The 24,659-nt window shown below is 34.9% G+C and overlaps 1 protein-coding gene across 3 annotated transcripts in view; it reads right to left on the minus strand.

Moving 5' to 3' along the window:
* ATP7 (copper-transporting ATPase 1) overlaps window positions 1-24,659 on the minus strand; it is a 185,973-nt gene that overhangs the window by 157,197 nt on the left and 4,117 nt on the right. For 2 of the 3 annotated variants that reach the window (XM_090403124.1, XM_090403125.1), the window contains exons 2-3: window positions 15,491-15,713; window positions 2,952-3,840 (exon numbers count right to left, since the gene is read on the minus strand). In XM_090403124.1, coding sequence (XP_090259250.1) covers window positions 2,952-3,840; window positions 15,491-15,604 — 1,003 coding nt within the window. In that variant the 5' untranslated portion in view covers window positions 15,605-15,713. Of the gene's footprint in view, window positions 1-2,951; window positions 3,841-14,310; window positions 14,529-15,490; window positions 15,714-24,659 lie in introns of those variants that run through there. The other variant, XM_090403126.1, reaches the window with a different exon arrangement.

Consider the following 24,659-nt stretch of genomic DNA (forward strand, 5'->3'; position numbering starts at 1 on the left):
GAAGGAGACAAGGAGAACAAAAGGGCATCCCTGGAAACTATAAGGAGGGTGAGCGCAGGGGAGTGAGGAGCAGAGTCTTTGCATGGAGAGCGATTGGTAAATAGAATGAATGGTCTGAAAGTGTGGCGAGTACAAAAACCGTGAACAGGTTAAAGGCACAGTTCAATGATCTTATCTTTTTGCATGAGAGAATGTGGACCTCCCCACAATGAGTATGACTCCATGGATGTCTGATGTCAATAACAAGAATAATAATAATAAAAACATCAGAAATCTGTACGTGTAAAGAAAACTGGCTAGAACAATAAAAAATCTGAAAATGCTTAAACATAAAGGTATAACAGTTTTACAGTAGTTATATTGAATTTCATAAAGCTGGGTGAGATTACTGAATTCCAGATGACCTGAGTAGAGCTTTCATTGTATTATTTAAAAAAAGAAATAACATGAATGTAAGAATTATAAAGCAATTTTCCTACTAAACATCCTAGTAAAGATTTGTATGCATTTTGAGACACAAAGAAAGCTGACAAAGAACAAGCTAATCTTATTCTAAATACAAGTTGCTGAGCCAAGATAAGATTTTGATCTATGCAAACTATGACTTCTTTATGACAAAAAATTGTGAAATCATGGAAATATTACAAAGATCTCTAAATTTTGTTGCTCTACCTTGAAAAGGCATATGATAAAGAGAAAAACTCTTCCAAACTTAAGCTGAATGGGCTGATATTAAATTCCATGTAATATGGGACCTCACACTGCTCAACGGTTATTTATATATGGACTATATTATAAAGAAAAGTGAATATTAAACCCAGTGTTAACATAGAAGATTTTAAACTCATTTCTTCATACAGATGATGATATATCTCTTAAACCTGTTAAGAATTTTCAAGAGTCCGTGGATAAATAAATTACTGTGTCAAATTTGGGATGAAAATAGGCAAAAAAAAGAAACTGAAAATAAGCCAAGGAAACAGTTGATGTTTTCTGCTTTTCTTAGAAAACAGAAGAAAATTAGAACAGGAGAAACAGAACAAGTAACTGGTTAGGAAATTACTCCTACATAGTATGAGTCATATATAGAATAGAATATAGAATGTGCAACAATAATATTTTAGAAATCACAGAATAACTAATTAGCATTTCTCTCTATTTATTTGACTAGCTCTCAAGCTAGTCAAAAAACAGAGAAAAGTAAAGGGGGGGGGAATTGGCTAAAACACCAAACTATACACTAGTATTCAAGCTAAATTTAACAGATGGATATGGGAGTTGGGTTAGAAATAAAGTTGTTCAAAGAATAGAGACCAAAATATCAGAATTCTAAGGAATATTAAGGGAGATCAGATGATCTCAATGGTTGAACCATATTAAAAATGAAGATATCAGAAAATAATGTCAGCTATTTAAAAAATCTGTATCTAATCTAAGATAGATAGATAGTCACAAAAAATAGAGATTAGTAAAATATGTGTCCAAAATGCAGGGGAGGAAAGAAACACAGGAGGATGGTTCCTGATAATAATACAGCTAGAAGTACTTTAAAAGATCATTAAAATAATACGCCAACTCGGAAGAAAGCTGTTGGTAGGAAGCTACTATTGGAGACCAACAGTAGCTTCCTTTCACCAGTATTACATCTGATGAAAAACTTACGTTAAGAAAGGATTCACCATGTATGTTAAAGCTGGGATTAAACACGAGCTAAGTAAATAAAAGATGGATCTTCCATGATTGTTCACCTCCAAACATACACACAAATGAAACTATTTGAAGGACATATGACATCAAAAGTAACAACACATCCCATAAACCAAGTCAACTATGATACAACTTTTAGACCTAATTAGCAAGGTTGAAAGCCATTTCTTACAGTAAAAACCTTTAAGATTATCTTAAAAAGAAATATTTCTAGTAAAGTAAAGAATTTTAAAAAATAACATTTCACAATTTTAGAAAATGTCACACTTGTATCATCTATATCAGCTCAAATCTATATACTAAATTTTATTTTTATTTCCATGAAGTTAAGGCACAAACTAAACTAAGTGATAATAAATTTAGTTTAATCCTTTATCCAAGTGTGAGCAAACAAAGTTTGCGCCTGAAAGTATCTTCAGGACTGGGGTAAGGTGGTACAACACCAGGTACTCCTTGCAAAGGTGAAGCAAGATACCAACACTCCTATCTCAGTATCTCCCATAATGTAATGCAAAACACATCTTGCGGATATGTCTAACATTATGCATTAAGGGAAGGGCCACAACCCAGACTAGTTTCGACCTTTATTGAGGTCTCTTCAGTGGGAGCCAGGCCCAAGTGGAGATAGCAGGCAGAAGAATTAGCAGGTCATCTCTACCTATAGGAATTGCCAAATGGTGTGCCAACCTTTTTTAATAAATTACTCTGGATTTAGAGAAAGATGTTGAAAGTTTATTATTAAAAATAAATAAATAAAATAAAAAACTTTCAATAAACTAAGTGAAAATTTCATATCATAGAAAAGTAATTTTGATTGTAACCTTTTTTTAGCTCTGTTTATCATTCTGACTTTTATTGTAAGTCAACTATCCAGCTTTCATATATTACTATAAATTTGGAGCATATATTATTAGTTGATATCTCTCATCTTTAAATATATCTTAGTCAATAAACTGCCAGTTAAGATGATGTCATTTCCTCTCCCAATGGCTATTCTTATCAAGTCTACAAAGGTAGTGTAAATCTTAACATGAAATCAACTGCTGGATAAAGAAGATGAGAATTGTATTCAACAGGAATACATTCAGTAATTTGCATAACTGTACAATAATTATTCAAATACTTAAATTTGAATAATTATTGTATAAATATTCAAATCACTAATTTTCACATATGTTCAAAACTAATTAAATAATATTAAAAAAATATGCAAGAATGAAATATTAAAAAAAGTGATAACTTACTTTTGGCACCAGAGTCTATAACACATTCAGCCTTAGGAGATGATTTATTTGATGATACACTACTTTTACGAGATGGAGATCTTGGGAGATTGTTTCTTATTACTTTACACTCAAATCCCATACTATCAATTTTTTCTGCTATTTGTTCTGCAGTTATCACAGATGGCTGAAACTGCACAAGTGCATTATTCTCTTGGAGGGATACTTGAATATCAACAATACCAGGAACTGGTGATATATTGCTTTCAATATTTTGTACACAAGATTTACAAGTCATTCCTTTCACTTCTAGTAGAGCTGTTCTGACTGAACTCAAACTGTCTTTATGCAATGTTGCTTCAAAACCCATATCATTTATCACAGAAAGTATTACATCTGGTGAAGTAACATCTGGATTATATTCAACTACTGCTAAATTTTCTTTCAGAGAAACTGTTATTTTTAAAATACCTGATTTTGTTTTAACAGTATCTTCAATATTTTGAACACAAGAATGGCAAGTCATTCCTTCAACATTAATTTTTACAGTAACTGGAAAGCTAGACATACACTGAGCAGGAAGAGTGGCAATAAAACCCATATCATTAATCCTGTCCCTCAGGATTTCAGAACTAATTTCATTACTATAATAAATAATTCGTGCTAATTTTTCTGATAGTGATACCTTTATACTTTTAACTCCTGAGTAGGCTGAGAGATGCTCCTCAATGGTCCGAACACAGGAATGACAAGTCATTCCCTCTACCAAAATTGTAACTTCCTTAATGATAGGCTGAGGACCCTGACACCAAGCTTGAAAGCCCATATTTTCAATTTCTTCAATCAGCAGTTCTTCAGTTATTATTTTGTCATCAAATGAGATAAAAGCATTTTTTTCTGTCAATGATACCTATTAAAACAATAAGGTCAAATGAGAATGAGTATGCCACCATAGTATTATCAAATTACTGTATGATTGTATATATATATATGTGAAACAAACATAACGATAGTTAAGGTAGATATATGAATTCTGCTTCACCATCATTATGACTGTCATACTGCATCAGAAATTTGCGGTTTATTATTTGCCATCATAAAAGTCAAAATTATTAGATAAATTGCAACAAAGGTAGCATTCCAAATTATGTCAAATGGAATGTAAACAGGTGACCTATTTTATGCTGATGAGCTTATCGAGCAATTTTGATCCATTGAGGATAAATAAATAAACCAGCATAGATATTGAAATCATTAAAAAAAAGTGTGTTCTGGTTGAAGTTACTAATGTTAGCCAGTGTATTATGTCTGTAAATTGAATGTGTTCTTATCAGTTTGCCTGTTTTGGGATGAAAAAAAATTTCTGGGAGAAAAAACTGCCATCACTGTATGATTCTGCAATGGCATTCTTGCATAATAGTAGAGGTATCATTCATTATGACAACTGAACATACAACTTTTCAGCTTATAACATACTGTGGATAATTCGTTTACTTTTTATTTCATGAATAGTTTATACATAAAAAACTATTTATTTACTGGATAATTTATTTTATGTTATTTCTGTTTAATGATTTTGTAAAAAAGTTCAATTAAAATCAAAACTGAGATGGCCTTAAAATTTTCAGCAAATATTGTAAATACCAAATTCTAATAAAATTCATCATTTTTGTCACATGGTGGAACCCATCACACTATTCATTGGAGGTCAAAAATAAAAAAGCTTGAGGGGAAAAAAAAAAGGTTCATGTTTGGTCTCCAGAACAAAATCCCAAATTATTTAATCCTTACAAAACTAAAATGTTCTATAGGTTAACTTTTAATGGATGTGAGTGACAAAAAAGCATTTCACAAAACCAATCAGCACTGGCAAAATGTTAACTGTATCATAATAAAAGTTTCTTGTTCATTGATTATACTTTATTATTCTGTATTTGATTATACAGAATTTTGTTATTTAATACAATGTCAATGAATTTCACAGAACTGTGAAATTCATTGACAATACATACTTCGGAAAATAATATAATACATCTAATTGTTATTATTTCATATATTGCTACTTACATTTCTGCTGAATATGGTGTTGTGGTTTTGTCTAAAAAAGAAAGCTAAGCTCCAATTCCATATGCACTAGGATAAATTTTGTAAGCCTTGCTAAATTGAAGTTACATTAACATATATTCATTCTTAGGAGAAGGCACCACAGATTTTTCTCCTGGAAACTTTAGCAATCAGTCCTTGAATACATGCAAATGACAACCAGACATAAGAGGAAAAAAATACAGCCAATGGAGGGAAGCACTCATCCTTGGGAACGATGTAATCCTATAAAGTAGATGATGGGGATACAATATGTGAATAACTAAAATAAAAAGCATACTACAAAAAATGAACTTGCACAGAACAGTTGCTCCTGACTTCCAGACAAATTCAAAGAAACAGAACTGCACGAAAACCAGAAATGCTCAAAACACAGCAATTTTTAAATTACAGCATTCTTTTTAAAAAAATGTGAACTATAACAAAGATGATAAATAATACTACCAGTGCACTATTAGCCACTGTTCATTGATGGTTTGTTGTCTGTTTTTTTACCATCAATTTGTGTTATGTCCTCCACAGGGATGTAGGATGTTTTTAGCCCACCACTGCTAAAATTTCATTAGCTGATTCAAGTTAGTAACTCAGATGTGTGGCATTAGTCTGCCAAAGAGGAACATACTACACATTTTCTGTTTTAAATATTTTTCTTTTCATTTCTTCAAATGTATACTGTCCAAACCTTAAATTCCTACATTCTAGATTTGTTTTTTTGCACCAATAATACAAACTTGAAGATAAATTTCTATTTGCAAATTTTTATGACAAGCACAAATACAACTGAGATTAATTGAAAAATTGCAGTCAGTCAAAACAGAGCTATTTTGTATCTTTTTTTGCTAACAATGGTCCAACTCAACCCAAAATTAAGATAACTCAACAAATCAAATTTTTGAAAAGATCTCTAATATAAATTTCAATAAAATCCATCTAGCTGGAACAGAGTTTTTACAGATGAGTATAGATAAATAGAATAGGACAAATAATAGGCACTTACAAGCTCAAAATTTAATACAATTACTGAGCACTGCTATATTTTAGAAGCTACATATCCAAAAACTCTTGGCTCAAAAATTATGTTTCAATTCAAACATTAAAGACACAATAATTATGCTGCAATGAAAACATGCTAGCTGCCACCTTTACTTGAAAGGAAGTTATATCATAGACAAAGAGATAACAGCATGAATAAATTTAATATGTATATATTTGAATATATACATATTAAATGTGCTTTGTCATTCTATTTCTAGAAACTGACTGACCTTCAAGTGCTGAAGTGATATAGATTTGTAGATTATAAATGCAAATTATAAAAGTTCTCAAAAGTTTTACCCTAAAATTGAAGACAGCTCAGTTCAATATAATACATTTTTCACAAAAGAGTCAACTTTGGATCATGAAGCTATCAATCATGAGAGTAACACAAGTGCATCCAAAAAGTAAAGAGTGCTAATTACAGTTGACATAGAAGAAATGACAATATTCATACATACTAAGGGCATTACTATACTGTAATTTGTTATTAATGCTTCCTCAGAGTACCTCATTACAAATTCACAAGAAATGCAATTTGAAGAGTCCAGGATAGAAAAAATGGCATATGACAGAGACATATAAGTTGGTAAAGAATTATTACCAGATTAATGTGGAAGAGGTTTCACACAGAATGGAGAAGAATACCAACAAGAGGCCATTCCTGAAAGCAGTACAGATAGGTGTGTGTGTGTGAGAGAGAGAGAGAGAGAGAGAGAAACTGAAATGCATTGCCTGAGAGTGAGGTTGCAGAGATTGTGAATATGTTTAAGGCCCAAGTTTGATGAGTTATATGTTTGACATTGGAATCTCCCATAAGTCTGTTGATTACATGGAAGACTAATGATGATGACGATGATAAATCTGTATTGTTATATTAGGTTTAAATGTGGTTAAAGGAATTTAGGCAGATTTAGATAATTTCCAGCATTTTTTTCAGTTAAAGATTTATAAATGAAACCAGACTTCTAAATTAAAAAAAAAAAAATGCAAGATTTTTTTGAAAATGATCAACAGAAATGATTGTTGCTGAAAATAGTGCACTGACTTCGTTTGTTGGTATTCTTTTATTTTTATTAAAACAATTACAATTTTCAATACTTTCCATCACAATCTATTAATTGAATGTATTTTCTGGCAAGCTTGCCTGTTGTGCAAGATGTAAACCCCTGCTGTCTCTATATGAACCCAGCTACCTCACCTTCAACTGATAAGCCTTCAATAAAGATTTTCTCTATTCTAGACAGGATTCAAACCAAAAAACTCTTTTCAACCATAGGATCTGAATATCCAGAGGCTCCAGTTACAAGAGCATACAGCAAGAATTTACTTACTAAAATCTATTTTTACCACATGGGTAGCTCTACCTAGCACTAACACAGGAGTAAACATTGGAAAATGCAAAACTGAAATTACCAGATGGAAACAGGGAAATGCAAAACATTGTAGTTATGGAAATCCTATAGCAAGATAAGTATAATTTCATTTGTGTGAAATTTTCCTTTCAGTTAATCTTCTTCTTCTTCTGCAGCTTCTCCCACTTAAGTGGGGTCACTGTTGATAATGAGTCTCCTCCACACCTTCCTGTCTTGGACTTCATCTTCATTCTTCATCCTCAAGTCCTCTTCTACCAGCTCCCTCCATCTCTTCTTTGGCCGCCCACGCTTCCGCCTTCCTTGCATATCCATCTGCACGACCCTTCTTCCCACATATTTGTCCTCCCTCCTCATCACATGACCAAACCATCTCAACCTTGCCTCCTGTATTTTCGCTCCTAAGTTCGTAACTTTCACTGTTCCCCTGACATAGTCATTTCTCAGACGATCCTTTCTGGTCACACCGCACATCCACCTAAGCATTCTCATCTCTGCTACTTCCATCCTGCTGATGTTATTTTTCCTCAGGGCCACAGTTTCTATAGCATATGTCATAGCTGGCCTCACTACTGTCCTATAGGTTTTGCCTTTCAGATTGATTGGCACCCTCTTATCACATAACACTCCAGCCATCTCTCTCTCTCTCTCTCCAGTTCCTCCAACCCGCTTGTATCCTGCATCCCACTTCCTTCTCAGCTCCTCCATCTTCTTCCACTGTTGAACCTAAGTATCTAAAGTCTCTCACCTTCCTGATGACATTTCCTTCCAGCTCCAGATCTGTCTCCTGGCCACTGCCCACTGTGCAACACATATACTCTGTCTTACTTCTGCTCAGTCTCATACCTCTCTCTTCCAGTATTTTTCTCCATATTTCCAGTTTAGTTCCCGTTTCTTCTCTTGAATCTGCACACAACATTGTCCAAGGTGCATCTTCTCTCACCTCCTCTGTTACCACCTCCATCACAATATTAAACAGAAACGGACTTAATGCTGACCCTCGATGCAAGCCAACTGTTACTTGAAAACTTTCTGTCTGTCCCAGACAGGTCCGAACACTTGTCTTCACATTTCTGTACATTTCCCGCAACAACCTGACATATTTCTCCAGCACCTTCTTCTCCCTCAGACACCTCCAGACTTATTGCCTTGGCACTCTATTGTATGCTTTCTCCAGATCAATAAATGCCAGATGTAGCTCCCTTTGTTTCTCTCGATACTTTTCCATCATCTGCCGTAACCCAAAGATAGCATCTGTTGTTGATCTACTAGGCATGAAGCCGAATTGTTCCTTTGCAATCTCCACCTCCTTCCTCGATCTACCATCAAGAACCCTTTTAGGATTTTCATTGTGTGGGACATCAACTTTATTCCTCTGTAATTTTTACAGTCTTGTGCATCCCCTTTACCCTTGTAGATGGGGACAAGAGTACTCTCCCTCCATTCCTCGGGTATATTTTCCTGGTAGCAAACTTTCATGATCAGGTCCCACAGCAGGTCAATTCCCTCTTCCCCCAGTGCCTTCCATGCCTCCACCGGAATTCTGTCGGGGCCCACCGATTTTCCATTCCTCATCCTCTTCATGGCCTCCGTCACTTCCACTCTACTGATGTTCTGCACCATCCCCTCAGAAGGCTGCCCATCTTCTCTGTGAGTCCTTGCATTTTCCTCATTCAAAAGTCCCTCAAAGTATATTTTCCATCTGTTTCTTATGTCCACATCCCTCCATAATACTCCTTCTTCAGCATCTTTGATCTGCCTCACATGTAAGATGTCCTTTGCTGCTTTATTTCTACATTTCGCTAGTTGGTAAATTTTTCTCTGTCCTTCCTTTGTTTCTAATTGATCATACAGATCTTGATATGCCATGGCCTTCGCCTGTGCCACAACTCTCTTTTCTTCTTGCTTTCTCTCTCTGTATACCTCTCTGTCCTCTTCCACTCTTGACTCATCCCACTTCTGCTTTGCCTTCCTCTTAGCTGTCACTGCCACTTGTACATTATTATTCCACCACCAACCCTCCTTCTGTTCTCTAATCTTTCCAGATGTCTCACTAAGCACCTCGATTGCACAGCTCAGGATTACTTTTGAATTATGTTTTCACCAATCTTGTACACTTTCCAGTCCATCCGAAATCCTCTCTAACATCCTCTCCCTAAAATGATTCCTCACACTCTCCCCTTTTAAGCGAAATCACTTAATTGTCTTCATCCCATGGCATCCAGAGGTTCTTATCTTCGATCTTATTTTAAAGTCTGCACACAGCAGTCAGTGTTGCTATGCTACTTGATCTGTTGGAATTACTTTACAATTTGTCACAACCTTAAGACGTTTTCTTCTAGTCAAAATGTAGTCAATTTGTGAACTGTTGTTACCACTCCTAAATGTTATCAAATGTTCTTCCCTCTTGTAGAAAAACGAGTTCACAATTGCCAGATCAAACGCTACTGCAAAGTCCACAACCCTCTCTCCTTCCTGGTTCATCATTCCCACTCCGTAGCCACCATGCACCCTTTCACAGTCTCTATTCTGTCTTCCTATGTGTCCGTTCAAGTCTCCTCCGGCAATCACCATCTCATTTTCTTCCAATTCCCTCATTTCTTCATCTAACACGTTCCAGAACTCATCTTTCTCCTCTGCTGTACAACCAACTTGCGGGGCATATACACATAATATGACCACCTGCTCTTCTCCAAGACCCAATTTCATTCGCATGATCCTGTCATTCCTTCTACCCACTTCCAGCTTCACCCTTCATTCTGCCACACACCACAATTCCTACACCATTTCTTCCCTCGTTATTTGCTCCATAGTAGAACAATTTATATCCATATCTCAGTTCCTTTGGCCTTTCCCCCCTTCCACCTTGTTTCCTGCAAACATAAAATGTCCAACTTCCTTTTCCTCATCATGTCTGCCACCTCTCTTCCCCTTCTAGTCATGCTTCCAACATTCAGTGTTCACACTTGCAACATCTTCTCCACCTGCTGGGCTCGCTTCTTTAACTGCACCCGCCCTTGATGCGGTAGCCCTCGTCCACTTCTTGCAGCTGTAGGGTGATGTGGCTGCACGTCGCTTAAGGGGTAAGCCCTAGCCCTTATATCATTTTCTCTTTGACTCATATCATAGTTTGAGCTGGCAGTAAAGTTTTCCGACTGGATGCCCTTCCTGACATCAACCCTCGCATTTATCCGGGCTTGGGACCGGCACCTATCGAGGCTAGCTTGCCTCCTTCGGTGGCTGCATAAGACGAAATGACTTAGCAAGATAGGAAAGACTCACCCCTAGCCCTCGGATACTCTAATAGCATCAGGGGGAAGGAGCAAGGAGAGGAGAAAGAAGCAAAGAAAGAAAGAGGGACCAGTCTACAGAAAAATATAACAGATATACAGGGTGTTCGGGATAAATTTGACAGTTTCGTAAGGAAAAAGAAAATCTTCTTTGTATCTATTAAATTTAATGAATTGACAAAAAAACATTACAGGCAGAGTTAATTACAATACTATCAACAAGATTTACTCAAAATAACCACCATTAGCATCGATCACAGCTTCAATTCTGCTTCGGAACCTCGAACAAGCTGATGCTACAGTCTCCCTGGGAAGGGCCGCAAAAACTGTTTTAATTTTATCCATTAACTGGGCTTTTGTATTACTGGAAGTGCGATTGGTGTCTTTTTCAACTGCGCCCCATACAAAATAATCCATGGGGTTAAGGTCTGGGGAGTTTGGAGGCCAAACATTTGGACTGGTGAAGTCGTAGAAATTTTCAGACAACCATTTTTGACTTTTCCCAGAGGTGTGGCAAGGGGCCGAATCCTGCTGCCATACATACGGCCTACCATTGGCTACCCTTGTTATCCAGGGCTTGACTACAGTTAGCAACTCCACGAACAAAGCCCGAATTTCCAATGCCAGGGTTCTTCAACACCTGTTCCTGCAGATTTGCGAGGAATTCTGCTGTACGAATGCAATCAGATCGTCTGCTAGGGATCTTTCTTCTTGCTACATCCTCGTAGTCACCACTGCAAGTCTCTAGTTCATGCCTGATTGTTTTTACTGTATTCAGGGAGCATTGGGCAGCAGTCGTAATATCCTTATTTTGATGGCGGGCACGAATCATCATGATACAAGTTATTCTCTTCCATGATTCAGGTGGGTTCCAGCTATCCATCCTTTCTGACATCTTGTATATGAATGAAGAAGGGTCCAAACTTTTAAATGAAGAGAAGTGTGTGTTGATACATGTAACTTACGGAAAAATATAATTAATTATAAATATGTCAAATTTATCCCGAACACCCTGTATATTACATGAAGTAAGGCATGGTCCAGCATCTGGTACCTCGGGTTTGCCATGCCCATACTCACTAAAGTGAGCCCTTGAGGTTTTACTAGTTAATACTAGTAAAACCTCTACCTAGTTAATACTAGCTGATTTATTTTACTGAGTGTTCCTGGAAAGATTTATGTTGAGAGACTTGAGAAATATTGCTGAAAGGAAAAATCCAACAAAGTTTAGGTCAAACAGAGGTCGTCAAAGATTTTTTTTATCTTTCTTAACTTATAAAAACAAGTAAAGAAATCGTAAGAATATCTATTTAAGTTTTGCTGATCTAAAAAAGCATAATAATCAGAAGAATACATTAAGGTACCATGTTTGAACACAAAAATTGCAAACCAGCAATTAGAATCAAAGAGTGTATGTACAGAAAAGTGGTTTCATATTAAATAGTAAGGCATGGTTGTACAATATCTTTATCTGTTATTTTTAATTTATGTTACTATACTCAGGACTAAATTATTAAGTAATGATATTAAATCTGATGTTCAAATAAAGTGATATTAAACTAGTTCTTTATACAGATAATCTGCTAAATCCTTCAAGAATCTTTAGCTAAATTATTTATTTAGCTATTTATATATGTGAATCTCATCCATGAAAGGGTTTGGGCTAGATAACTCAACATCCTGCTCTAGAGGCCAAATATGAAATTTTCGAGCTGCTTTAGGCCTCTAATAACCAAGATGGTGGTCATCATCTTGGTCATCAATTGACAGGTGATGAATTTCATCACCTATCAATTGGGCTGACAAATCTGGTATGTATTTCAGCAATAATAAGACTAAAATGAAATAAAAAAAAAAAAACAGGCAGGAAAACAGGTAGTATATTTCATCCATTAAAGCACAATTTTAATGAAGATGACACACTAAATATGGAGAAAAAGATAATAAGGCTGGAATGGCTGAAAGCCAGATGAATAAATTGATAAGGAACAAGAGAAAAATCAGTCAAAAGACCAAACTAGCAGTATCTAATACAATGTTTAAACAAAATTTAACATATGGATCTACAAGCTAGGTAGAAATTAAACAATTATTCTAAGAGTGGAAATCTTGCACAGGAAAATTCTGAGGCATATTAGCAGAGGTAAAGGAATGGCATCAATGGCAGGATCATATTAGAAATGGAGAGAGAGAGAGAGAGAGAGAGAAATACAACTTAATATGCCAGCCTGGCTGGCCAAATAGTTAGCGTATCTGCTCTTCAGCCAAAACGCTGCGGGTTCGAATCCCGTCATAGCCATGGATATTTGTGATTGTCTGTGGAAAAACTAGTGGTGGTGGTGGTCGGTGATAGATGCCATTGGTGTAGTTGTGGTCAGTTGGTGGACTGTGTGGCAGAGACAGAGTTGTATAGTAGGTGCCCTCCCTCGATGAGTCTTTGGATTCCCTGGAGGTGTCAAATAATAATAATAATAATTAATTAATTTAATAATAATATTACTGGTATTCAAAAATGTGCATGTATAACTAATCTAAAACAATATGGCCACTTAAACTAAATGGAAAAAAAATAAAAGACCAGTAAAAGAAATAAAACAAAAATTATAAGAAAAAGACTCAGAAGACAAGACAAAGCATTTCATCACTCTGTTTATAAAGTAGAAAAATAAGAGCTGAACAAATCAGAGATCCCTGATAAATAACACACTAATCTAAAGTTCACTGTGAGGAAACTAGTCAAAATATTAAATGTAATGATTATCATAATGCCTCTTGAAGAGATTATTATTATTATGTCACACCTCCAGGGAGTCCAAAGACTCATCGAGGGAGAGTGTGCCAACAGCATTGAACGATTGATCCCTCCAACTACTAACTGCACAATAATTTGCTTAACTTTTTGTGAGCCATTAGTAGCAGAGACTCTACCAATTGACCAACCTTTGCTGGCAGATATACCAAAATCCAATGAATTAAAATATATATAACTGAGTGATGACTCACAAATTTTTAATTTATGTTTAGTCAATGTTTGTTTTCAAAAATTGCTTTTCTTGTATAAACATGTGAAATTTTGAAAGCAAGACAACAGACTGTTCAAATATTGCAGCCTTTTCAACATTTCAGGCTATTCTACTTGCAAAATTAAATATTGCATGCAATATCAAATCTTTACTTATTGAATTACACTTTCAATAAAATACTTACTGCACTATTAGAAGTATTAGACATTTATTCTTAATTAAACATTGCAAAATACATCTAAAACAATTTACAAAAAAATATCTAATGAATAAAATTTATACACGACCATGAACTTTATGCAATAAATAAAGGTTATAAAAATTATGCATAAGTTATGCATTAAAAAAAACTTTAAAAAACTTAAATGTGAAACTGTAAATAATGATTTCTGCTCTCCAAGAAGGCAAAAATTTAAGATTTTTACTAACAAATTTTCAATACAACAATTTAAAATTAAAAAAAAAAAAAAAAATTAAACAACAAATTAAAAAATAGGTTAACTCAAAGGAAAAGTATACTTTGAGGGGAAGGAAAGAAACATTTAACTATACTTACTAAAATGCAAAATATGTATTCCTATAATATTTCCACATATAATCAATGCCATAACACATTTAATTCTCAATCCAAAAGAAAAGCAGAAAGCCAGCTAAACAAAAGCACATAACCAACTGCTCCAGCTGCACCTGTTGCTAGAAATCCAGTACGTGTAAAATGTGCACATGGCTAACTTTCCTGTTTTATCATTTCCTTGATTCAGTGAACTGGTAAGCAGCTTAGAGAAGCAGCCAATAGCTCAGACCTTTACAGAGAATGAACCAGTTTGTAAAGTTCAGTTACTTAAGGCATTTTGATAAGAATATTTTATATACTAGCAAAACAAGATTAGCCAGTTGAAAATATAGGACATACTGGTACTATAAGAGACCTACTGGAAAATTAGTACATGAGCTAAATTCCCTTAGAAAAAATATTATGAAAGATAGCTAATAAAACCCTGACCTTGATAACCATAAAACAATCTAATCCAATGGTAATTCAACCTTGAAGGCACAAGTTGTAATATTACACAGATACTGACACTTTCACCAAATGCAAGCAGGAAACTACTTTATAACATGATAAACAGGAAACAGAGGTCAAGTTACTTCTAAAGAAAAAAATGTTGTAACAATTTCACAGAAATAACAGTTTAAACATACTCAACAATGGATTGTATTTCTACAGCAATGAACAAAAAAGGAATCAAACTAAATATAGATCTCTGTATTCTATCTGTTCATAAGCATATGCAAAGGACATTTTAAAAGTTCTATGTAACTAATTCACATGAATTAATTTAACAATCAGCATGTGACTGTAACTTAATTTTTTAAGATCATATAAAATAAATACATTTATAATCAGTTAAAAAGCATGAAACAATTTTATATTTAAACTATTTAACAAAATGTTATTATAATTATGAGAAGGAAAATTGGAATATTATAAGATAATGTCTTACAAAATTCATTGTAACTAGAAAACAGATTACAATAAAGCTAAGTAAACATGTGATGATTTATTCCCAAAAAAAGAAAGTGATGATTCATTCAACGCTTTTGTGCCAAGAGGCTTAACAAAAGAATAAAGAGGGAAGATTAAAATAATGAAAACAAGAAGAAATATTAAATAAAGAAATAAACTAAATCACAGCTAAATACATAAATGAGTTTGGATGTGAGCCTGTTCTTACCTCAATCCTCTGTATACCTTCTAAGGAAGACATACGCTGTTCTATAGTATTAACACATGACTGGCAAGTCATGCCCTCAATATTAATAACAGTATCATGAAGTTCTGGAGCCATAATTTATAAAGGTGTATTTCAAATTCAGTTATAATTACAGCTCTTTCTGCCTCTTTCTTTCTTGTTTTGCACTCTGCATTCTTCTTTGCCCAGGAACTAGTACATATTTCTGTTTAAGAAATGCAGATTTAACACTAATTCAATAGAACCATATCACAAATATAAAAATACTACACAATATATACATATAAACTGTAAAACAATACTACTTCCTAAACCCTCTTATTTTAACAACTTAAAAGAAAATTAACCAAATCTGACTCATCATTTAAATGATAAACTGACTCTCTCTCTTGTCAAGTAACAAGAGTTGTCACCCACAAAGAGACCACTATTTCAAAAACATCATCAGACAGGGGCATAGAACACTTCTACTGCTTACAGTTCAAATATCAACTTTTCAAGAGAACTTTATCACACATGGTACTTATTTTTCCCCTTGATTTTTTTTTTTTTCTAGTTGGACAGCTGTTTATGAAAGAGTCAGAAATGGAGTGGATAAAAATATTTACAGATAAGAAAAAAAATTCTTTATCTAACAAATATGTTATTTATACACTTGAGTACAATTTTATGAATTTGAAGCAAATTATGTGAACATCCACAGAGCTAATCATTAGTACTAGAATGTTACTTTTATCCTTCAGTATTCATTCATAAAAAATTCATTATTCATAAATTAGTGAATAATTAAATTGGAATATCTTGTAACTCTGAATTACTACAACATACAAGGAATTTTATAAGACAATGTTACAAAATTCATTGTAAGATTTTTTTTTTTTTAAATCAAATGCTTATTTTACACATTCCAAAACCTACTTAAACAAATTTTATATTTCAGAGAATCTTTTATTATTTCCATAAAAGTTGGGTATATAACCAATGTTTCATAAAACATTCCATAACTATATTACCTTCTAATAGCTTACTCTTTAATTGTGATATCCAACCTCCAAATTTTTTTCTCTGTAGTAGCTGTCCTCACATTGAACATTTACTATACTGCTACTTTAGAAAACATCACAGAAACAATATTTGATTTCTGCTATTGGCCATATAGTAGCTGAGCAGAAAAAACATTTCTGCTCAGCTGTAATACAATGCTCTATATTTTTCCCATTACAAACAGAAATATCAAATAAATTGAAAGCATGGTAACAAACAAAGAAACTCTACTTGTATTTCTGATCTCATGTGGATGATTATGGCCTGAACTTTAATGTTCATTAAAGTCTTAGTGCTGAGGTCATAGCCTTGACAAGAAACAAATGAACAAACATCAGGGATGACTTGTAGCTAGTAATGCTATTCATTATTGTGGCATTTGCACCAAATAAACAGTAAAATATCAAAATCTTTTAAAAAACAGCATTAATACTATGCGCAACTGAGGTTGGGGGGGGGGGTATTTTAAGCACTTATAAAAGCTAGCACTTGTCATATGCATTATATGTTTAACACTTTCTCAGCTGAAAAAGATAGAAAGCTTGGCACTTGAGTACATTTTCTGAGTACTTGGTCCAGCTATAATACTTAAGTATGATTATATTCTTTACATCAATTTGTAAGATGCGAGCATAATGTCTACTATTTACATGCTGATCAAGAAAAAAAAATAAGTAAGGCAACGCATAACAGATCTTTACTGCATTTGCAAAATGTGTCAACATGTATATGCAATTTTTAATTACCTGAACTTATTCCACCAAACCAAACCACACACACAGGTATAAATTGTATATAAAGTGTAACACTGGTTGGCATCTTATGAAAAACTATTACAATCACTCTTACTATACTGTGATAAAGAAGCATAAGGAGAAAGGAAAGTGATGATATATATATCTACTGTACAGAAAATACAGTTATATAAACTGTGTTGGTCAGGAAGTTTGCATATTTCATATATCTACGATGTACACAGTTATAAAATAATATACACTTAAAAAAGAAAAAAAAAGGTAGGTAATTATAAGCTAAAGTAGCATATACTATCTACTCTCCAGAGCAATGTTCACTGACTTATGCCTGGTGTGGCATACAAGTTTTTATGCTTTACTCAACAGGATTACAAAGTAAAAAACACCAAAGGAGACCTCAGGAAGCCTTTATGCCAGATCCAATCAAAATCACTGGAGTGGGGGATAGGGGGTGGCAAAGAAGCAGCAAACGTCTATGTTAGCACAGTTGGAAGAATGACAGGACTCTGCAACCTTCAACTGAAAAAATACTAAGTTCAATTGTCATCATGCTGAGAGAAATCTTTAATGTGAATTTTTTCAACAGAAAGTGAATTAGCCAGTCTTATACAGAGCTTCCAGTTTTTTCCTCCTGGAAATCTGAGGGAAAAAACATCTATACACAATATATAGACAACTCAACCAGAGAGCACATCATTAACATTCCAAAGTACTATTAGCAGCCAGCAGATGGTATACTGGGTACAAGGTGGATAGTGATGTAGTGTCTATTTAGAGAATTAAGGAATGTAGGTGGTGGGTTTGTGTAATGTGGAGTGTCCTCCTGCAATCAGTATATTGATTTCTTGGAGATATCACAAACTGTAGTACTTGTTCAAAGTATATAGTCTATGCAAGATCCCTACTGAATGGTTCTGATAGAACCGTTCAATAGAGATCTTGCATACATTGCACACCTTTCGACAAGAGTACACTGATTAGGTGAGGACTTCAACCTATGAAAATTGGCTACTTGGATTTCCTCTGTTATTTTGAAAAGGAATGAAGCCAGTGAGGCAAGAATGTAAAAAAAAAAAAAAAAAAGAGGGATATAAAACAGTGAAAACAGAAATATTTCAACCTCTAGGTTGCTCATATTTCTGATTTCTCAATTGATGCAAGCAACTGTGAAGTATTTATTAGGAAACCCTTCCTTTGGTTGACTTGAGACTGAAGAGATATATATGATGCCAGGAAATCGGTTTTATCTTTTGTTGATGATGCAGACTTTCAAGGTATAACAGAAATAGTTAAGGCTGGATAAGATCACCAATCGCTGCTGATTGTTTAAACATCTAATCTGAATGGTCTGATAATCTTTTTCTAGGTCTTATTAGATTAATATACAATAATTCATCTTGGAATTGCAGGAGTGACATGGAAAAGGAGAGCCAGGACAGACAGTTTTGTGGTGATAATCTTGGAAAGGACTTCATCCAGCAGTGGATCGACAATGGCTGATGATGATACAATAATTATATCATCAGTTATCACATATAGACCTCATGAAGAATGCCATCATAATGGAATGTGAAACTGAGAAAAAATACATTTACCATAGATGCCATGAAGCTTTGTATTCAGGATTTATATTGTTTTGTACAATACTCAATTCATATAATGTTAATGTGCATTTTTTTTGCAATTTCCAAACCTTTAATCTATCTTTACAGCCAACATCCCACAAATGTATTATTATTTGCATCAATAATGCCTTCACCCTCTTGCAAATCCATCCACACACATGCAGCAGCCAACCAATACCCTCTCTAAACCCACAGAACAAATTTCTCCTCCTCATCATTCATCCCTTCCACTGCTGCACTCTGGAATAGTCTACCATCTTATGTATTTCCCAAGAATACAATTCATAGCTTTTCAAGTCAAATGTTCCTTACTGCCCATCCATGGTATTAGTGTACTGTAGGTTGACCAACCCCTTGTGGATGGGTTCTCCATGCAAAAATATAAATAAATAAAATTTGGCTTAACTGCGTCTGCATCCTCTAGACTACTTCATCATTTGTGGTAAAAAGTAGACTTTAGCACAGTTAGTCCAGATGTGGTCACTAATATCAACCCTTATCCTTTGACTACAATGCCAATCAATTCAAATCATCTTGCAGTAGGTTTCCCTCTCCTCTTCAGCTTAGGAAGTTGAGAAGTTCCATGTTTGGCATCTAGAGCTGAGTTTACAGATTATGGAAAATATAAAAATAAATAAATAAATATTTTTAAAAAATAAATATAATAAAATAATCCATAACCCAACTGCTGTACTGTAGATTGACATTTTGTGAGTGGGAATCACATAAAAAAAGGGAGTAAGCAGCAGTTTTTTGTTTGGCTTGGAGATTTGAGTGGGATAGATTGTCCAAGAGATTGGTGAATATGGAAGCAGGAAATGAGTTTAACACACAGCCTGATAAACAATATCAGGTTGTGTGTTTAATAATGAGGACCCATGACAAGTCTTTTGACTATAGCCAGTGTGCATTTCATCAACTGACTTTCAACTTAGACCAAAATCAAGCTGCATCAAATGAGAAAAAAAAATGTATAGAGCAACATGCAATAGCTGCTACCATTTCAAAAATCACTTGAGATAAAATGTAGAGATCAGACAGCTATAGGAGATGATGAGGTCCATCAAACCTCGCTACTACTTTACATGATGCAGAAGATGGGATAATGGTATGAATATTCATGCAGTGAACTGATCTTAATATTTCTACAAGGTACAGTTCTCAATTCAATTGAGAATCTATAGAATGTAATAGAATGTAGTATACAGATGCGGCATCTATTATCTTTTTAAATGAAAGGCTCTTTCAGACACACCATTAGAAAATCCATATCACATCAAATATTCAAGTTGGTGATATTCTGGTATTAGCTTGAATCTTTCCCTGCAATAACATTCAAGTTGGGAACATTGTGATAGGATTTCTATTTATTTGGCAAATAGTGCACTTCCACCAACCTTTGGTTTGCATGCGAGTATGCAGCACATACAGAGCTGCATGTGCTACATACTTTGGTATGCAGTAGCTTCAGTAGAGGAAATTAAAGAATTCATGGCCAATCCACTGCTGGTTAAAAATCTGACCTTTCCTGTGAAAGAAGAGGATACATAAATAGTTACAATATTTCAGGCAAACATGTTTACCTAAGCTACAATGCTCCATTCATCTGGTGAGCATTAAGAGAACTTTAACACTACCTTTAGACTTAATATGGCAGTAGTGTTCCACTTCCAAGTTTTGATGCTAATTATGCTGTTTTTTTTTATCTTGATATTATGTTATCTAAATGGTTTCTCAGTGTCTTCACAAGATGTTTACATATTTAAAAGGTGGAACAACTGATCCAAAATGGGATTTCTTTCCTAATAACTGGTAGCAAAATCCATTAGAAATTTTCATCAAGGAATTCGCATGATCAAACTTGTGTTTCATTAAAATCTCAAGAGAGGTAGCGAATATTTGTTAAGTGTATCTGTTTTGTTAACTGGCCAGCTTGTGTATCCATGAAAGGGAAACTGAATAGGGTAGAGAAAAAAAAAAATTTCAGCTTCAACGCTTTGGTATTCATCAAGCTGAGGCTAAGCTATTTTGATATAATTCTTCGGAGTGTTATCAGTGAAGTATTTATCATCTCTTAAATCTCACTATTCTACAGTTGTTTTCATGCCTCCCTAATTAGCAATTTCATCAACCTACTTAAAAATCTGTTATGTTTCTACTATCTAATTTTGGTAATCAGTCCTCTGATATGGCAAAAACATATAATTAACAGAAGGTCAATGCAAATTTGTTGTTTTTCTTATAGCAAGAACGAAACAAATAATTTATTAACTAAATTAAATATTTACATGCTAATATTTTGGCAGGTCAAGTTAGTATTATGTAGGCTTTGAAGGTGCACCCTCAACAAAGATAAAGTAAAAAGACCTATCAGAGGTCATGTGCAAGCTAGAGGTGAGTTAGACACCTTGAGTGATGTTCTGTGGTTAATATTTAAGTATAGAAGATTGCCACACACACTGACCATCACAGAAAATGCTGCTGTTATCAACTCAATTTTGTATTCTAGAGCTTACCAACCTCTCCAACACCTTAACCACAATTCCAGATACACAAGATTGGCCTATAATTTGTAGCCTCAGCCTATTACCACATTTGTGAACAGAAGCAATTTGACTCTTTCCATTCCTTTGAGTGGAATGTAATTTTACTCTTTTCATTCCTGCTACGACTTGTTAAACAGGTATACCAAATTGCTTTTAATTGCTGGATACATTCCTACATTCCCTTAAGAGATGCAGTGATGTGTCATTCAAGTTTACTTAATTCCTCATATACCTCCTGCTTACTAGCAGTCCTTCTCCCATTTCTTCTAGACACAAGTACCTAATGATGTCAAGCTCATAAAGATAAAATACCCTGATGAATATCTCAATGCACACCTCGACTATGAATTCTTTAACAGTTACCAATCTACCATTTTGTTCAATTACCATCATCTAGACATAATCATGCTCTCTTTCTTCTACTTGCCACATATCAAAACAACTTTATTTAATATTTTACATGAAGTGTAACTGCTTAGTAAATAAATTATATTATTATGTGATACCCCAGGGAGTCCAAAGACTCATTGAGGAAGGGCACCTGCTCTACAGCTCTCTGTCTCCAACAACTACAATGACTGCAACTACACCAGTGCCATCTACCACACATCACTGCCACTGGTATTTTCACAGACAATCACAAACATCCATGCCTACAGTGGGATTCAAACCCGCAGCCTTTTTGGCTGGAGAACGGATATGCTAACCACTCGGCCAACCAGGCCTTGCCGGCCTGGTTGGCCGAGTGGAGACAGGATTATCTGAGTAACTTAAAACCATACCTCATCAACTTATTAAGATTACATTCCCTCACTTATTAACATTATGAGCTGATCTACAAATCTCTACTAGGTTCCATAGTTGAGATATAATTTAGCATCTATATAGACCAGAAATATATACACGTTAGCACAAGAATAATGTTTAATTTGCAAAATATTTTGGTCTGAATATTACAGACCATCTTCAGTGGCTACATAGGAATAGTTTAAAAAAAAAAAAAAAAAAAAAAAAATGGAATACAAAGAACTGATTATTCATACAGAGAACGCGCCGCGTGATGTCATATCGCTAAGTATTAGAAGAGTAAACATTTTTTAAAAAACATAATTAAAGATATTAGTTCAGAAATTCATATAATGATTCTTAAATAACATTATACTGATAAAAAAATAAATAAATAAATAAATAAAATAAAAAAATTAATGTGTTATCCTGATTAAACTTTCCCAAATTTTTGATATAGATATATATACAGTCATTACGATTCAAGCTAGGACATTGAAGTAAGGCCTCTACACTTTCTCTAAATAAACATTCAAATTATTATTATTATTTCGGGCAACTCCAAGGAGTCGACAGACTCATCGAGGGAGGCCCTAACATCATGACAAGAACAACTATTCGACATTCACACAGTATCTATCATACCTCGCCATAAACTCATTCACAATCATAGCACCCAAAACAGACTCTGGCAGCTTATTCCACTCATTCACCACTCTCCAAGTAAAAAACCTAGCTCTAACACCCCTGCTAACCACATTCTTGCCCAGCTTCCATGTATGGCCCCTAGTCCTCCCACCACCAGTCCTATTATCAAAAATATCTTCTGGATTAGTCTTATAGAAACCCTTCAGTAATTTGAATGTCTCAATCATATCACCCCTTTTCCACCTATCAACCAATTTTTGCAACCCACAAATATTCAACCTGTTCTCATAAGGTTCATTCCACAGACCTGCTATCATCTTGGTCACTCGTCTCTGGATCCTCTCCACCTCCTCCCCATCAAGAAGAAACCCTGGCGTCCATATCTAGGCACAGTAGTCTAGATGGGGGTCTTATCAAGGCTCGATATAGAGGAACAATAACTTGTTTGTCTCTGCTTGTTAAAGCATTTTTCAGCAACCAAGTGATTTCATGAGCTGATTTAGCCACTTTTGCAATGTGCCACCTAAACTGCAACTCCCTATCCACCAACACTCCCAAATCTCTGGCCTCATCAATCTCCTTGAGTACAGTTCCACCAATGCGATATACTGCTGCTAATCTTTTCACTCCAAAATGCATAACCTTACACTTTGCCACATTAAATTGACATTCATTTTCCATAGCCCAGTACTCCAAACTATCCAAATCATCCTGCAAAATTTTGACATCCTGTGCACTCACAATTGCTCTACCCAACTTTGCATGATCAGCAAACAAGTGAACACGTCCTCTCATATCCTTTCCTATATTGTTAATGAACAAATTGAAAAGTAGTGGTCCAAGAACAGAACCCTGCAGCACACCACTAGTCACAAGCCGTCTTTTGGACTCCACTCCTGAATAAATCACTCTCTGGTATCTCTCCATCAACCACCCTCCTATCCATCTCACCAACCCTATATCCATCCCCATCTGCTCCAGTTTACTGATTAGAGTTCCATGTGGTATCCTGCCAAAGGCCTTGGCAAGGTCCAGTAGAATCACTGCAAACCCATTACCCTTATCCAGTTCAGCCGTCACTGTGTTATAAAATGTGAGCAAGTTACTGAGGCATGATCTACCCTTCACAAAACCATGTTGTCCCCCATACAGTATCCCATTTTCATCTATCCAATCCTGTATTCTTCTCTTGACTAATTTCTCCAAGACCTTGACAACGATTCCTGATATGCTAATCAGTCGGTAATTTAAAACAGCAGTCTTGGAACCACCTTTATGCAGTGGAACTATTTTCCCCTCTTTCCACCCCCCCTCAGGACTAACCCAGACCCAAGACTCAAATTAAACAAAATGGTCAAGGGTACTGACAATTCTTTAGCCGCTTCACGTACGACACGAGCTGGTATACCATCCAATCCCACAGATGTCTTGACATTGAGGTTTTGCAATAGACTACTCACCTCCACTTCATTCACCACAATTCCCATACAATCTATTGGTTCATTCAATTCTGCAATGTCACCACCTGGAAGATATATTCTTGCAAAGTGCTCGCTCAGTAATTCCACAACATCGACTGATTCAGTTACCTCCCTACCCTCAGCATTTTTTAAGATCATTCTACCATGAGCATTTTTCCTTTTACTTGCAACATATTGAAAAAACTGTTTAGGATTCTCTTTACCCTGCATGGCCAATGTTCTTTCGTAATCCTTTTTTTGCTTTTCTTACCACACTTGTTACCCTT

The sequence above is a fragment of the Typopeltis vanoorti genome, chromosome 13 (assembly GCF_054136105.1).
Source record: "Typopeltis vanoorti isolate ZY-2024b chromosome 13, IOZ_Tvanoo_1.0, whole genome shotgun sequence".
In the NCBI taxonomy this organism is placed as follows: Eukaryota; Metazoa; Arthropoda; class Arachnida; order Uropygi; family Thelyphonidae; genus Typopeltis; species Typopeltis vanoorti.